General features: G+C 52.4%; 1 protein-coding gene across 2 annotated transcripts in view; it reads left to right on the plus strand.

Moving 5' to 3' along the window:
- Positions 1 to 15,582, plus strand: part of RIN3 (Ras and Rab interactor 3) — a 104,216-nt gene that overhangs the window by 61,590 nt on the left and 27,044 nt on the right. For both annotated transcript variants that reach the window (XM_031454222.2, XM_064486211.1), the window contains exons 4-5: positions 6,128 to 6,200; positions 10,636 to 10,727. In XM_031454222.2, the coding sequence (XP_031310082.1) occupies positions 6,128 to 6,200; positions 10,636 to 10,727 (165 nt within the window). The remainder of the gene's footprint in view (positions 1 to 6,127; positions 6,201 to 10,635; positions 10,728 to 15,582) is intronic.

A 15,582-nucleotide genomic window follows, 5' to 3' on the forward strand; every position in this document is an offset into this window, starting at 1 on the left:
TATGTATATTCTTTTTCATTATAGCTATAGGCTATTATGGGCTACTGAGTATAGTTCCCTGAGCTATACAGAAGGGCCTTGTTTATGTATTCTGTATAGTAGCTTGTATCTGCTAATCCTAAACTCCTAATTTATCCTTCCCCGCTCTTTTCCCTTCTGTAACTGTAAGTTTGCAAATAGTCCTTTTTCCACTTCAGCCACAAACTGTCCAGCTGGTGGTTCCCGCAGCAAGCATGGTGTTGCCAGGCAGCAGTAGGTCCCACCAGCCAGAAGGCAGCTGTGACCTCCTAAGTGGGGAAGGAGCCAGGGGTGCGGGTTTTGGGAGGGGCACATGGAAGAGTGGGCCCGGCCCCACCTGTCCAGCCCTGCAGGTGGCCCTCCCTCCTCCTCCCCAGCTGTGAGCCACTCCCCAGCCTCTTGTCACACTGGCTTTTTATCCTCAGGGTCTGCACGCCTGGCCTCCCCCGTCGGGAACCCAGCTTGGCCATCTAGTGCTTCTTTTAGGAAGTGAGATCCAAATCCTTTAGGATCTGTCTGCCAGCCCACTCAGAGTGATAGGTTTTGGGGAAGGTTGGGTCAACAGTGTAACTCAAGGCTTTTGGGTGGGGCCCCTTTCCAGGCCCACCCATGTTCCCCCCAGCCAGGTATGATGGCTTTTTCTCTCCAAAAGTGAGCCTACTGAGAAGTCCAGGAATCCACCTCTCCTGCCAGCACTGGTCCCTCCTGCTTCCCTCTGGGGACGCTTTCCTCCTGCGGCAGTTCTCATCCCTGTCTGGTGCTCATTCCGTAAACGCACACGCTGAGGCCTGGCTAGCGCAGGGTGTTTCTTCCTTAGGTAACATCAGTGAATGCCTCTCCCACCCCCACCCAACCCAACTGTCAGTCATCCAGAGTGGGCTGGTTGTTTTGAATCTCTCCCCCAAGAAGGAGTTTCAGGTAGGTCCTGTGGCCAATATTGGCAGATTCCCTGTCACCCTGCTGACTGTGAGGCTTCCTCTCAATTTCTAAATATGTTTCCCCTGATTCCTACAGAGTATGAGCACAATAAATATTTGTCAATGAGTGAACATATAATGTCCCAGCTAAAGAGTGACCCTGCCCCTGCCCTTCAAATGCAGGTCACAACCAGAAATTTATTAACAATGCCTGTCATCCACCAAAACGTGTTTGAACAGAGGTCTCAGGTTAATAAGGCCATCTGCCAACACGGAAGGCGAGTTTGCGTTTCTTGAACGCCCCGTACACTTCACAATTTTAATAGCCCTTGGCAAGATGTTTCTCTCGTCCGCGTCACCACGTGACCATCTTTTCCTCATCAAAGCCCAGGGTCAGGCTTAGGTGAACAAATGCTCATCTTTCATTTGTTAGCAAGGACAAATCAGACCCTAAAGAAGGTACATGCCAATGCCATTCTCTGCTTACAGTGAACATGACATAAAACGGGTTCTCACTTGTCAAATTCACCTTAGTCACTAGGAACGTGTGGTAATTAAAGCCAGGCGAGGCTGGAGTTTACCTTTGAACTCTCTAAGAAGAAAATGTCTGCTCAGGGACGTAATAGTGTCAATAAGACTGCAGAGGGGACTTTGGTCGAGTGAGAACAGGAACTGGTTCAAGGCCCATTGTACTTTAAGTATAACAACAGATACTACCAAACGCAAAGAAGAGTTGACCATTAATTGAAGCAGATTGGAAATCTCTCTATTGAGTCATTTATGTAACACCAGTCGAGTACTCGCTATTTTGCAGACAAACTTGGACAGCATTTATTTTTTCATTCTTAAAATAAATATTTGAAAGACCCTGTTGGAGGATAAAAGGACAAGTTCCAGCTGGGAGAAAATATTTGCAATTCATGCATCTGACAAAGAAGCTTTATATGTAGAGCTTTAAAGAACTCCCAAGACTCAACATTAAAAACAAGTAACCCAAATAAAAATGAGCAAAAGATCCAAATAGACATTTTTCCAAAGAATGTATACAAATGGCCAAAAAGCGCATGAATATATACTTGACATCACTAATCCTGAGGGAAATGCAAATCAAAACCTCAGTGACATACCAGTTTGCACCCACTAGGATGGTTCTAATCAAAAAGACAGAGAAAGTACTGGCAAAGGTGTGGAGAAACTTGAACCCTCATACATTGCTAGTGGGAATGTGAAATGGTGTGGTTGCTTTGAACAACAGTCTGGCAGTTTCTTAAACGTATAGAGTTACCACTAGATCCAGGAATTTCACTTCTAGATATACGCTTAAGACAAATGAAAACATATGTCCACATAAAAATGTGTACACAAATGTTTAAAGCAGTATTTATTATTTGTAGTAGCCAAAAAGTGGAAGCAACCCAAATTTCCATCAATGATGAATTGATAAACAAAATGAGGTCTAGCCATACAACAGACTATTATTCAGCCATAAAGAGGAGTGAAGTGCGGACTCTGCTACAACGTGGACATGGGGGAACACTGAAAACATGATGCTAAATGAAAGAAGCCAGACCCAAAGGACCACGTGTTATATGATTCCATGTATATGAAAAGTCCAGAATAGGGAAGTCCAGAGGGACAGAAAGTAGATGAGTGGTTTCCAGAAGCTAGGAGGATGGAGGACTGGCAAGTGACTGCTGATGGCTACAGGGTTTCTTTGGAGGATAATGAACATGTTCTAAACATGTGGTGATGGCTGCACAACTCTGTGAATACACTAAAATCGTTGAATTGTGTGCTTCAGGTTGGTGAATTGTATGGTGTGTGAATGATGGCTAAATAAAACTGTTTTTAAAAACTCTCAACATTAAAAAAAAAACTATCCAGTCAGAAAATGGGAAAAGTCATGAATAGACACCTCAGCAAAGAGGATGTACACATGAAAGGATGTTCAACATCTTTTTGAAATGCAAATTAGACAATGCAAATTAAAACCACAAGGAGATCTCACCCTGCACCTATCAGAATGGCCAAAATAAAAAATAGTGACAACAGCAAACTGGCGATCGTGGGGAGAAGCCAAATCACCCTGACATCGCTGGTTGGTATGTAAAATAGTACGGCTGGCCACCTGGGAGAGTAGTTTGGCCGTTCCTTTGAAAACGGAGGATGGACTTACCATGTGACCGAGCAGTTGCAGTCTTGGGCACGTATCCCGGAGAAAGGAAAACATATTTTCATGCAGAAACGTGGACACAAATGTCCCACAGCAGCTATGTGTGTGATAACTAAAAACTGGAAACTCCCAGATGCCCTTCAGCGGGAGAATGATCAAGGAAACTATGGCACATCCAGACCATAGGTTACTACTCAGCACTAAAACGGAACAGAGATATTGATTCACTCAACAGCTTGGATGACCCTTGAGGAAATTATGCTGCGTGGGAAAAAGCCAATCCCAAAGGATATGTACTGTGTGACTCCATTTATGGGACACTCACACAATAACATAATCACAGAGATGAAAACAGATTAGCGGTTGCCAGGGGTTGGGGTGGATGTGGCTATAAAGGGGGAGCACATGGAGCTCGTGCTGGTGGGACAGTGAAATATCTTGATTGAGGTGGTGATTACAGGCAGCTACACGTGGGATAAAATTACATAGAGCCGCACCAACACGCATACGCACGTAAAACTGATGGAATCTGAATGAGCTCTGTGCATTGCACCAAGCTCAGTTTCTTCGTTTTGATATTGCCCTCTATTTACATACGACGATCTTGCCACTGGGGGGGCCTGGGTGAAGGGTGCAGAGGACCTCTCTGTACATCTCTGCAACTTCCTGTGAACCTGTAAGTATTCCAAAAGAAAACATTTTCTAAATAAATAATTATACGAATATTCGAGAGCCAGCAATGTGCTCAACCTGACTGCACCGTGCTGGGCGCCGTGCATGTGACCGGCAGAGTGAGACCTGGGGCTTCTACTCCTTTGGGTCTCCCTCCCATACAGGCATCTAGCAAACATTTATTGATGTCCCAGACTGCATGCCGCACACCGTGCTGGGTGCTGAGGGAGACTCAGCTGTGGGCACCGCCCGGGCCCTGGTGTGCAGACACCCCCCCCCCCACTAGTGTGACCTCGGTGTGATGGGATGCTTTTCCCTTTCTCAGGCCAGGGGAGGTGTAGGTAGGAGGTGGGGACCGGGGGCCAGGGCAGAAGAGGCCTGGTTACAAAGAAGCAAACGTGAGCCTTGGTCGTCATATGTGCTTTGACAAATCCACAGTTTTCACAGTAAAAAAAAAAAAAAAGGTGGTTGGGCTACTCTGACTAGAACTATGCTTGGCCTCAGGCTACAAAAATGAATGAGCCCTGGTCCTAGAACCCAATGGGCGGACCAGAGTGGGGAAGCTAAGTCTAAAGGAACTGTGGGCTTTATAGAAAGTGCCAGGGGCACAGGAGAGGGAGGCACTGACCATCTTAAAGGTTTCATCTGTGTCTGCAAAGGTTAGACCATGTCCCAGTGGTGAAGGAAGCTGCTAATTGTTGAGCAGGCCCAGCGTAGGAGGCTACGCTTTTTGCTGCGTCACCACTAATCCTCCTTGGAGGATTCATGAGAAAGGTCTTTACGTCCCCATTTTACAGATGGAGGGCTCTCTCTACCTCTCCCAGCTCCTGGAGGTCTTTTGGTCCCAGACTCCCTTGGCCCTTTGGGGCTACTTCCTGTGGCGGGTGGTGCACCAAATGCTAGCACTAGGTGGTGCTGTGGGCTGCCCCACGGCTATTAACTCTCTGTGGAAATTCCACACGCTGATGTTTCTTAGACCTCAGTCATTTGCGGGCATCTTCCGAGTACCTCTGAATACTATAATCTACTTAATATTTTTCTTTAAACTCCCTTTAAAATTTTTTACATCTATCCTAATGGGAAACCATTATCTCTTTGCCATAAATAGATGATGAATGTAATTTTTTAAAACATCATGTTAACTAGAGTGCATAGTATATGGAAAGAAGGAAAGTAGTGAAGTAAAGCTATTAGAACAAAACAGGTTGATTTGTATATCCCCTATGACCATCTCACAGGCCACCAATGCAGCAGAGTGCCGTCCTAAGCTTTGAAAGCAGGACAGGAGGCTGATGTCACTTAGATGCATGAGTGTTTAGGGTTGGAAGGGCTCCTTCCCTTTTCAAGTGGAGGAACTGCGGCGCTGAGAGGGGAAGGGATGGACCCTGAGTCACACTGTCTATCCCAGGGTCAGACTAGGCCCAGAACCCGGGTCCTGCCTCCCCCTCCACCACACGGACACTAGAAGAACCTCCGGAAGTTGGATTGAAGAGTGATGCACACGTGTTTCTCAGCCCCTCTGTTGCCTAGGAAAGTTCCCTGGGGGGTCCCAAGTGCAGGGAGCATCACCTGTGGGGCGTGTGGACCCCTGGGATGAGCGTCAGGAGGGGCCGAGTGGGTGGCTGTGAGACTCCTGAAGAGCAGCGTGCTCAGCTTCTCTGGGTCCCTGGCCCCAGGCTCTGCAGCTGGGAAAGACGCAGTGCCACGCTTTCCTCTGGCCACTCCACCCCGGGTTCCGGCACTCACCGCCACATCCTGGCAAGGAGCCATGTCCACCCTGGGGTGGGCTCTTGGGCAAATGCTCCCATCCCTCTTCCTTGTCAGAGCTGGAAAGTATTGGGGTCACGCACACTGTCGGATTACTTGTGCAGCCAAATCAAGTGAGGTTCTAACAGGTCCTAGGGTTCTTGGGTGAAAGGTCCACACCCCTGGACCAGTGAATCTCCCGGAAGCCACGGCAGAACAGGGGAACTGTCTTCCTGCTGTCCCCGCACAGTCCTCAGAATTGGCAAGTGGAGATGACCCTGAATGTTTAATTTTAATGTTAATGTTTTTAAATTCTGCTCAATTCTCTAGAATTAAGCTTTCTGTGAGCCTTCTGTGTTATTTTGCCCAAAATCATGAGTGTGTGTTAGTTAAGATAACATCAGCTGCTATAATAGGCCTCTGAAATCTCAGTGGATTAACCCCACGGAGTTTGTTTTCATTTCCTTGTGGTTCAGTCGGCTGATGTGTATGTGGCTGCAGCGGGCCAGGCACTGTGGTGGGCGCAGGACCCACAGCGACCCGGGACCCTCCTCCCCTCTGACAGCGACACTCATCTAAGGCCTCTGTCATCTCTCCTCAGTATTGTACCTGGAAGGCTCGGTTCTTGTGTTTGAGGACATCTTCAGACTGATCGCATTCTACTGTGTCAGTAGGTAAGTGGAGCTGGCCTCACAGAAGGGCATCTGGTTGCAACAGATGGCCATGCAACCTTGGGTGGGGGTAGGGGTGTCACAGGGAAGTCCCCACAGGGAAGGGTGCAGCCCACAGGATGCAGAGAGAGGGGACGGTCTCCTGGCTTCGCCCTGGTAACCACTGGGGAGGTGTTGGCTCTACTGCTTTCTTAGACTGGTGGGTAAAGGCCCCTCCCACACCACCACCTGCCCCCGTGGCTCACTGCCCATCACCCCTGCATTCCAGCTTTCAGGACAGCTTGGAGTCCTGCGTAGACCTGACTCACTCCATTGGTGGGGTTATAGGAGGAACTTCTGTAGGGGCAGCAGGCAGGGCTGATACCCCTCCGTGGGAAAGGGTTGTGATTATTAAGCAGCTGCTGGGTAGAGTGGGTGTCTGGTAACCACCCTCAGGGCTGCTCTATTTATTCATAACTGGTTGCAGGTCAACAGGAATTTTAGAAATATATTTTGGTGCTTGAGGCCAGTGGCTTAAGCTACAGGACTTGACAAGGGCTGGGCAGGATATCTTGGGGTCCAGGGCCCCAGGCCCGCTTCAGAGAGACCATTCATGCTGCCTCTGGTGAAAACCACACTCAACCCAGAATACTCCTCCCACCCACCAGGACCTCCCTGGGCCCCACGGGCAGAACAGGTAATGCTGATAAGAAGTTGCTAGCAGCTGCTGCCTGGCGAGGGCTCTCCGGGCACCCAGAGCTGTACTAAGGGTTTTACATGCATTATCTTTTTCAATCTTGCAAACAGTTCCACGAGCTAAGTACTCTTGTTAGTCTCACTTTACAGATGAGGAAGCTGAGACCTAGAGAAGCAACTCAGTCAAGGTCATGAGCCTGGTAAATGGCAGTATGGAGGTTCAAGGTAGACAAAGCTCCAAGGTCCATGATCTTTGCTGCAGCCACCCCACTGTGTGCATTCCACGTTAATTCTGATGACCTGGCACGTCCTTCTAGGACCACAAAGCAAAGCATCAGAGACTCCCTGGCCCCTTTGTGCATTATGATATGTCAAGCTCTTGGAGTCAGAGCTGTTTCCTGTTAGAAGTCAACCTTGGTAGAAGGTGCTTAGCTTAGTGTTTGGCACAAACTAGGTGCTTTGAGTGAATGAATGATGACATAATGGCAGAGCGCATTAATCTTAATCCCTCAACTTCCTCTTCTGTAAAATGGGAACAGTAATACCCAGTCCATAGATGCTGGAGGAAGAAATGAGATAAAGGGACAGCACACTGCCTGACACCCAATAGATGCCCTGGTTCTAATTCCATGGGTTGGGCCATGGGAGGGTGTGCTGGGGCCGCAACTTCACCTGTGTGCCGTGGTCACCAAACTCACCACTGTCACCACCCAACCTTCCCTCCTCTGGCTGCTATTTCTCCATGTTCCAGAAAAGCAGGTGCCTGCTCACCTGCCCCTAAATGCTCAGGTCACAAGACACAGAGCCTGGCATTCCTGTATTTGGGAGGGAGGGTGTCAGCTCCAGGGCCACCTCTCAGGAGTGAGATGCTGCTGGAGGAGGAGCCTGGGGCTGGGCGTGGAGACCCCGTATCTGGCTGTGTGACCTTGGGCAAGTCACCGACCTCTCCTGGCCCCTGTTGCCTCATTTATCATGGGGATGGGAGTCAAGATGGAACCCCCGAGGGCTAGAGCTCTGTGGTTCTATAATTCTAAGATCTGAATGAGCAGCCTCCTTCAGAACCAAACGCCCGGAGGCCACAAGAGGTGAACCAGAGATGCGCATTTCAGGTGCCTTCATGTCACCTGCAGGGCCCTGCACAGATGAGCATTTTGATAAAGGCTAAACATCCAGGTGATAAACACCAGTCCTGGCTCTGAGACAGGGCCTGCTCCCCGTGGGCACGCCCAGCCCCTGTGTCCAGGGCTGGGTGCCTCCCCATTGAGCTCATCCCCGGCGGGAGCGTGGCCCAGCCCTGAGATGGCCCATGCGGCGTAATGAAGACGTCACCAGAGCAGGAGGGCACTAGGGCACTAGGGCACTAGGGGGCATGTGCTGTGCTTCTCCGGCAGCCTCTGCCCACCTCCAGACCCAGCACTGAGAACCCCTGGGCATGGATCTCGAAAGCTGCATCTTTAGCAGCTCCCCCACTGGATTCTGATCCAGACTTAACTCATACAAAGGTATTAATGCCTACCCATAGGGTTGCTGTGATACAGTAATAGTAGTAGTAGGAGTAATAATAATATCAAGTGACGTAAGGCCTAAACCGGGTCACACCCAGCCCAGGACTTGGCACAGAGTAGATGCTCAGCGGACACCCCCATCCTCTGTGTGCTTCTCCTCGCTGGGAAGCGGCGGCCCCTGTGTCAAGTGCTGAACTGGGAGATGTTTAGGGGAGCAGACGCGTATGAAATCCTTGAACACTGGGTCGTGGAGAAGGAGGAGGTCCATGGTGCAGCCTTGAAGGATACGTGAAATCCCAGTAGACACAGGTGGAGGGGACGAAGGGGGCGTTCCCTCTATGCAGAGCTCAGAGGTGGGAATGAGCAAGGCACGCTCACTGCCGGAAAATCGATGTGACCTTTTGGGAAGCAACGAGGAGGCCCCAAGGGCAAGGGGAGGATCTGGGGGACAGGACTGCGGAGCAGGCTGGGGAGGCAGAGCAGGGCCAGGCTAGGGATGGCCCCGGATGCCTGCATCCACAGCCACCACTGCAGTGTCTTGGGCAGCACATGGAGAGGATCGGGGAGAGGTGTTGGAGATTGTCCTGGTGGTGGGAGGGTGGGCACCAGACAAGCTGAGCAACCCTGCTGGCCCTCACAGTAGACACAGTGACCGAGGGACTTTGGAAACCCCACTGGCAGGCCAGACAGCCAACCAACCAGGTAAACAGAAGCAACACGAAGATGAATTCCGCTACCCTTCAAAATTAGAGATTGGAGTAGTGGTGACAGGGCAGGGCCTGAGGTGGGGATGGAGCACTGGTCCATTCTGGGTCCAGGCCTGGCCTGCCTGGAGGGGCTGATGGGGGCCGACAAGAGGCCTCAGATTCTCAGAATCACACAACCACGACAATGAAGGAAGGTAAAAAGGTCAGCTGGCCAACCCCCACCCCATTGACAGTGGAGAAGCTGAAGGCCACGCCTCAGAAACTCAGAAAAAAAAGCCCAGAATCTTCTGCCACCTTCCCTTATGCTGCTGTTCCATAAACAGGGTGTTTTCCCCATGAAATCACTTCCCACGAGGGGGTGGGGACACCCCGAGAAGTGGCAAGGGCTGTGCTGATGAGCAGGGTTGGTCTGGGAGGCTCGCTGCCGGCCCATCCCAGTGCTCTCTGCCCTGCTCTCCCAAGCCAGTTCCTGAAGTTCAGGTGGGCCCACTCAGTAAGTACTCACTGAGCCTCTGTGGGGTGTGCTAAACACGTGGGCGCAGCGGAGGCCTGCAGAGCTGCCCGCTCCCTCCAGCAACAACAGGGTGCACATGCAGTTAACAGGGAGGAGACGAAGGGTGCATGCAGTACAGACAGTAAGGTCGTGAAGAGCCCCAGGGACACATGGGCGTCACAGAAGGCTGTCAGTGCACATGGATGGGTGGGATTTCAATGACTGGAATCGGGGTTCGGGGGGAAGGTGATAGAGCTGGGAATATGGCTGGAAGAGGGGGTCAGGGTCAGGCTGAGACATAGAATTGGGCACAGCCGTCCTGGGCCCCAGCAGTGCCACACTCCCCTCCCGGCCCAACGAAACAGCCCGGGGCTGGAAGTCAGGAGGCCCGGGGCTCAGCACACTCTGCCCTCGGCCCACTGTGTGGCCTGGACATCTTCCTTTCCCTCTCTGGGCCTCATCTGTACAGTAAAGAGGGAGGGCATCTAGGTCTCTCTTGGGAGGTCTCTGGAAAGACTTCCCTGTTCTCCATGCAGACCAGCAGATCGGTCTGGCTGACTGTGTTGTCAGGGATACCTACATGCTCACCAGGGAAGCCTGACTGTGTGCTCACTGGGCATGTCTGACTGTGCTCGCTGGGGTTGTCCGTGGGCTCTCTGGGGAAGCCTGACTGTGCTCTCTCTGCACATCTCAGTGTGGAGCAGTGAGGGTCAGAGGGCTAGAGGGGATGGGCCACCGGCTTTACCCAGAAGAGCACCTTTAGAGGAAGCTTCCTGGACTTCCCGGGGCCAGGAAAACTGGGGAAAGGTCACGACCCTGCCCACTGCCATCTCTGGGTCCAGTGCAGGCACAGGACCTGGATCTGACTGGCTGCCCACTCAGCCTCAGGGCTCCGCTCCTTGGCCGCAGGGAAGTTTGCAGTCTGCATGGAGACTCCAGCAGCGGGGGGCCGCCGGGGTTCTCCCTGTATGGGTTGTGGGTTTAGGGGCAGTGAGGGCCAGGAATGGACACACAGATCCCTCCCTGGACATGACTTCCGACCCCTCATGTCTCCACAGAGATTTACTGCCCTTCACGCTGCGGTTGCCCCAGGCCATCCTTGAGGCTAGCAGCTCCTCGGACCTCGAGACCATCTCCAGCCTGGGCCTGGGTAAGTTCCCTCCAGGGTCAGGGAAGGTGGCCGGGCTTTAGGAAATGGGACCCAAGAACTGTTCTCGCTGACCACCTGGGCAGAGGAATGGCCCCTCAGGCTGAGCCGAAGCTGGATCTGGAGTCCCAGCTCCCACAGGACCACCCGCACCCCAGGAAGCTCAGCCCTGGGAGCAGGGACACTCTTCCACTTTTCAAAGTGGTGCCTTTTACCAGATGCCCAGGAGGTCTGAGCCTCAGCCTGGCTGGGTCTGAGGGAGCTGGGGCTGACTGGGGCTCACGTGGGCTGACCTGGTGCCAGGGAGCGGCTCGGGAGATGCTGAACCAAACACCAGGGTCCTTCTCAGTGGTGGCCAGAGAGTTGAGTGCCAGCAGCCACCACAGCCCTGGCCCCCAGCCCCGCTTTCATCAGAAGGAAAAGCAGCATGAGTGTGATAAACAGGAGGGTGCCTCCCGCCCACCCCTGTCCCGTTGGCCTGCATCCCCCAACCACCTGCCTCTGAGCATACCCCCCCACCCCTCTTACCTTTGGAGGGGTGAGGGGGAGGAGACGAAAAGACAAGACGATTTCTGCTCTCAGTCCTTCCACATAGTAGTAAGAGGAGCTCACACTTACCAGGCCCGTTCATGCAATGGGCTTCACTGAGCCAGCGCTGACCTCTGACTCAGCCTCTCCATGCTGGCCCTCGAGGAGCCCAAGTTTACCAAGTCTGGAGCCCCCAGGAAGCCAGACCAGCCGCCTCTGCTGGGCCCCGCATCCTGGGCAGAGGCCAGGCTGCGTGAGGAGCAAAGCACTTAATGTCTTTATCAAGACTAAACCACACAGGGAACAGAGCCAGTATTTTATAACTTTAAACGGAGTCTAATCTATGAGAATTTTGAATCACTGCATTGTACACCTGGAACTACTGTAATATTGTAAATCAGCTATACCTCAGTACAAAAACAGTCTCAGCCATACCCAGAAACCCGCGCTACACACGGCTGAGCACAGTGCCTGGAACATAACAGGATGTTTTCGCCAGTGCTGGTCCAGTGGAAGAAAGGGTGACCCTGAGCGCTCAGGGCAGGACCAGGGCACAGAGGAAGTTAGAGGCAGACCTGGGATCAGAGAAGATCCCCACCCCTGGTTCCCAGACCAGCCACTGCCCCCCACCCAGAGGGGCCTCTGGACAGCAGTGTAAGCAGTGCCCCAAGGTGGCTCGTGGTCAAAGACCAGGGAGTAGGAGGAGTCGGGCCCTTGGATGTCACTGCTGAATGAGCACTGACTGTGACCCAGCTTCTGCACCTGCATTGAGCCATCAGGTCTCCAAACAACCCTATAAAGTAAGTGTTTATTACTGTGATCACACTTTATGGCAGAGGAAGTCGAGGCATGAGAGACTGAATAACGTGTCTCAGGGTCCGTGGTGCACTGGGCAGTGTGGCTCCGGCACCTAGCCACTACCTCGTGCTGCCCCTGAACTCTTCATCCAGGCTCTCGTAGGTCGGCTTTACACCGTGTATAAACTTCAGGGCCAGTTTTCAGTTTATGTTGGGAATAAACACTGAACTTGGCCCCTAGAGATTCTTGTGGTTGGGCTCTTACCCTCCCAGAAGCTTGGATGTGGGCTGAGTGACAGTCTCGTAAGTCACGTAGTCCCAAAGACACCCCTCCTGAGGCCTAAAACGGCATGGGTGACACTCCTTGGCGCACACTTGGCAGTGTCTTGTGTAATCCTCATTTTATGGATAGAAAATCAAATCTTAGCACAGCTGAGAAACTTGTTCAAGGTGCTCCAGGCAGGAAAGAATAAAGCTGGGATATGCACCGAGGGCTTTCTGCTGCCCAGCAGGGGCACTCCGCTGCCCCTTGGCTGTAACTCTGACCTTCTCTGTTTTTGCAAGAGTCAGTGGCCAGGTTTGAGTCCAAGTTGGGAGAGTAAGTGAGACGCGTGAGCTCCTTCTGGGGAGGCTTGCCTCTGAGAGAAGGGTCAGTTTGCTGCAGCCCGTGCCTCACTGTGGGTGGGTTGAGTCAGGTGTCCCTGGGACCCGCTGCCCTGAGGCCCCAAAGGTTCTCACCTTGAGGAGGGGAGGGGGCTGCCCCTAAGCCCTAGGAACATGCTGTATGTAAGACAGGCTGCTTCTCTTGGGAGAACCACATAGACAGACAAGCCCTTCTGTCCTGGGAGAGCTTGCCTCGGGCACGTTGAGGAAGTGGAGGAGCGAGATGGCCAGCTGGGATGCCAATGACCGTGCAGATTGTCAGCAGTCACTTCCCTGAAAGGGGGATTTAAATGAAACCTGAGTACACTGCAGCTTAGGAACCAGAGGGCTCTGATCCAACCTGGTGTCCCCACGTGCTGAAGAATGTCCAGTGAGGCGCATCAGAAGAGTTTTTCCTTGGTGCCAAGGAAGGGTTTACTTTTCAGTCCATCCCCAGAATGGATGGAGACCCGGAGCTGGAAGGGCACGTCCTGCAGAGGCCAGAGGCCTTGGTTCTGAGACGGGCAGACCTCGCCAACCTTCACCTGTGGTCGTGATGATCAGTGTGCTAGGAGCCCAGCAGTTGCCAAGGATTCAGACATACCAAGCTTTGTGTCTAGCACGTCCCACATTGTTCTAGGCAAGGTGCTTTTGTGGCAAAGAAGTGAAACCCACCCAAATGAGCATAGGTAAAAGAGGATTTAGTGAAAGGACACTGGGGAGTCTCCATGATTTGGAGCAGAAGGTCAGCCAGGCTTTGCAGGCAGCAGAAGCTGCTCTCTGCACACAGCTCAGCCTCCTCGTTAAGCCCCGTTTCTGGGTCCCGACTCGTCCGCCGGCCAGGCGCTGACTCCTAACCCCGATCCCCACCTGATGATCTTGCAATTGAAGTAAGTTTCTGAGACATATGTGTTTCCTATCACTCCTGTCAGCAATTTTCTTTTTCTGGCCTTCTACTCACTTTTTACAGAAAGACTAGAATATCATAAGTACCCAAGTCATTGCACAAGCCCTGCCGTTCAGCCGCGGTGATGTTGCTGAAACGGAGCCACTGACCTGCAGACTCAGCACCACGTGATGGCCCAGAACGTTTGCTTGTGAGCTGAGATAAGAAAGTCTGAATTTGACCTTGGAAAAGCCAGCGTTCGAAAGGGCAGGCTACATAGGTATAATGTCGGGGCCACTAGGCCAACACAGAGCTGTTCAGCATGCAACTGGACGCAGTCGATCCCAAGTGCAAAAGGCATCTAGGAGAAGCGGTGAATAGGGGGTAGATTTGCGGGGGTTCTCAGACATGTTTGCAGTGTATGTCTGTTCAATATTTTATAAATATGTTTAGAAAAAGCATATGTTCTATAGCTCCTCCAAGTTTGCATGTGATTTGCCTTTTCCTTCCTGTTGTAAATGAGAATTTTCCTAGTTATTGAAAAGTCCAGTTTGGGTGATTGTCCAATAGCCCGTCTTTGGGAATGCCACAAAACCATTCACTCACTGATCTCCTCAGACTTTCTGGCTGTTTCCATGGCGTCTGGAATACTCAGCTGCACTTACCCATCCTCTCTCTGTCAGGCCACTAGCCCAGGGCTCCTCAAGTGTGAGACCTTGGTCGCCTTTGCTCTCAGTGTCTGCAGCCCAGCACCTGGGCCAGCCCAGGCCCTCTGAGGATTGTAGGAGTGGACACCTGGAAGGCGGCATCCCCAGCCGAGACGGAGGCCGCAGGGCCAGCACCACGTCTGCCTCAGTCCGAGGGCGGCGCAGGGCAGTGAAGGTGTGGGCCCCGAAGGGACCACTGAGCTTGGCTCAGTGCCATTGGGCACAGATGCCCACAGCCTTGCCAACCGCTAGGATTGCACGACAAGTTTCCGCTTCTCCTTGGCATTCTGTAGGCTGCAGAGAAAGTTACCTAGTTCCTTTTTTTTTTTTTTTAAAGCATAAAGACCTGCATCACTGCTGAGTTCCCTAATAGGCCCCCAGACCCCAGGGTGCAGCTCCTCGAGTCCCAGCTTCCCCCACCCCTCAGAGCCTCATTTGCTCTGGGGTGTCTGCTCTGCTGGGTGCAGCCCCCAGGCCCGTCTTAGGGGCAGGGCAGCAGTTCCTGGTCACCCAGACCCCGGGCCCATTTCCCTGAACCGCGCTGTCTGTTCCGCTCTTGTAGGAATCCCAGTCTGAGAGGTGGAAAAATGTGTTCTTTTCTGAGCATGATGGACCCACCCTGCTATCCTGAGGCGGGCTCTCTGGCTGGTGGCCCATCACTTGTGGAGCTCCTTGACCTCCTTGTGGCCTCCCTCCTCTCATTTTCTCCCTTCTTCACGTCTGGTCTTTAGACATCTCCCCATGGTTCAGGCTGAAACCAGAGAAGTACATCTGCAGGGATGGTCTCTTCAGTCAGCGTGCACACCGGGGCCGGGGGGGCCCAGGGGAGAGTAGGTGAGGCCTGGATGGGGTGGGAAGTCTCCGCCAGAGTGGAGCCGTTTGACCTGAGCCTTGAAGGATGAGTAGGAGTTTGCCAGGTGGAGAGGGTGGGAAAAGCATTCCAAGCAGAGGGAATGGAACTAGCTGAGACCTGAGGGTGGAGCAGCCGGTGGCATGTTCAGGAAGAAGTGGGCAGTGGAGAGACTGGGGTGGAGAATCAGTTAGTGATGCTGGAAAGGATGTACAGGGCCAAATCCCACAGGCCTTGAATGCCAAGCTAAAGGGTTGGAAGTGATTCTGAACACACAGCAATCAAGGGCCTACCATATGCCCCGCATGGTGGCAGGAGTAAAATTGGACTGGGGACACGGGGTAGGGGGTGGGCAGAGACAGGCTGTGGCCTTGATCTAGGTGAGCAATAATGGGAGTGTCCAGGCGTGCCTGGGCAGCTCTGTTGATCGTCTACCCTGTGACTTCCA

The sequence above is a fragment of the Camelus dromedarius genome, chromosome 5 (genome assembly GCF_036321535.1).
Source record: "Camelus dromedarius isolate mCamDro1 chromosome 5, mCamDro1.pat, whole genome shotgun sequence".
Taxonomy (NCBI): domain Eukaryota; kingdom Metazoa; phylum Chordata; class Mammalia; order Artiodactyla; family Camelidae; genus Camelus; species Camelus dromedarius.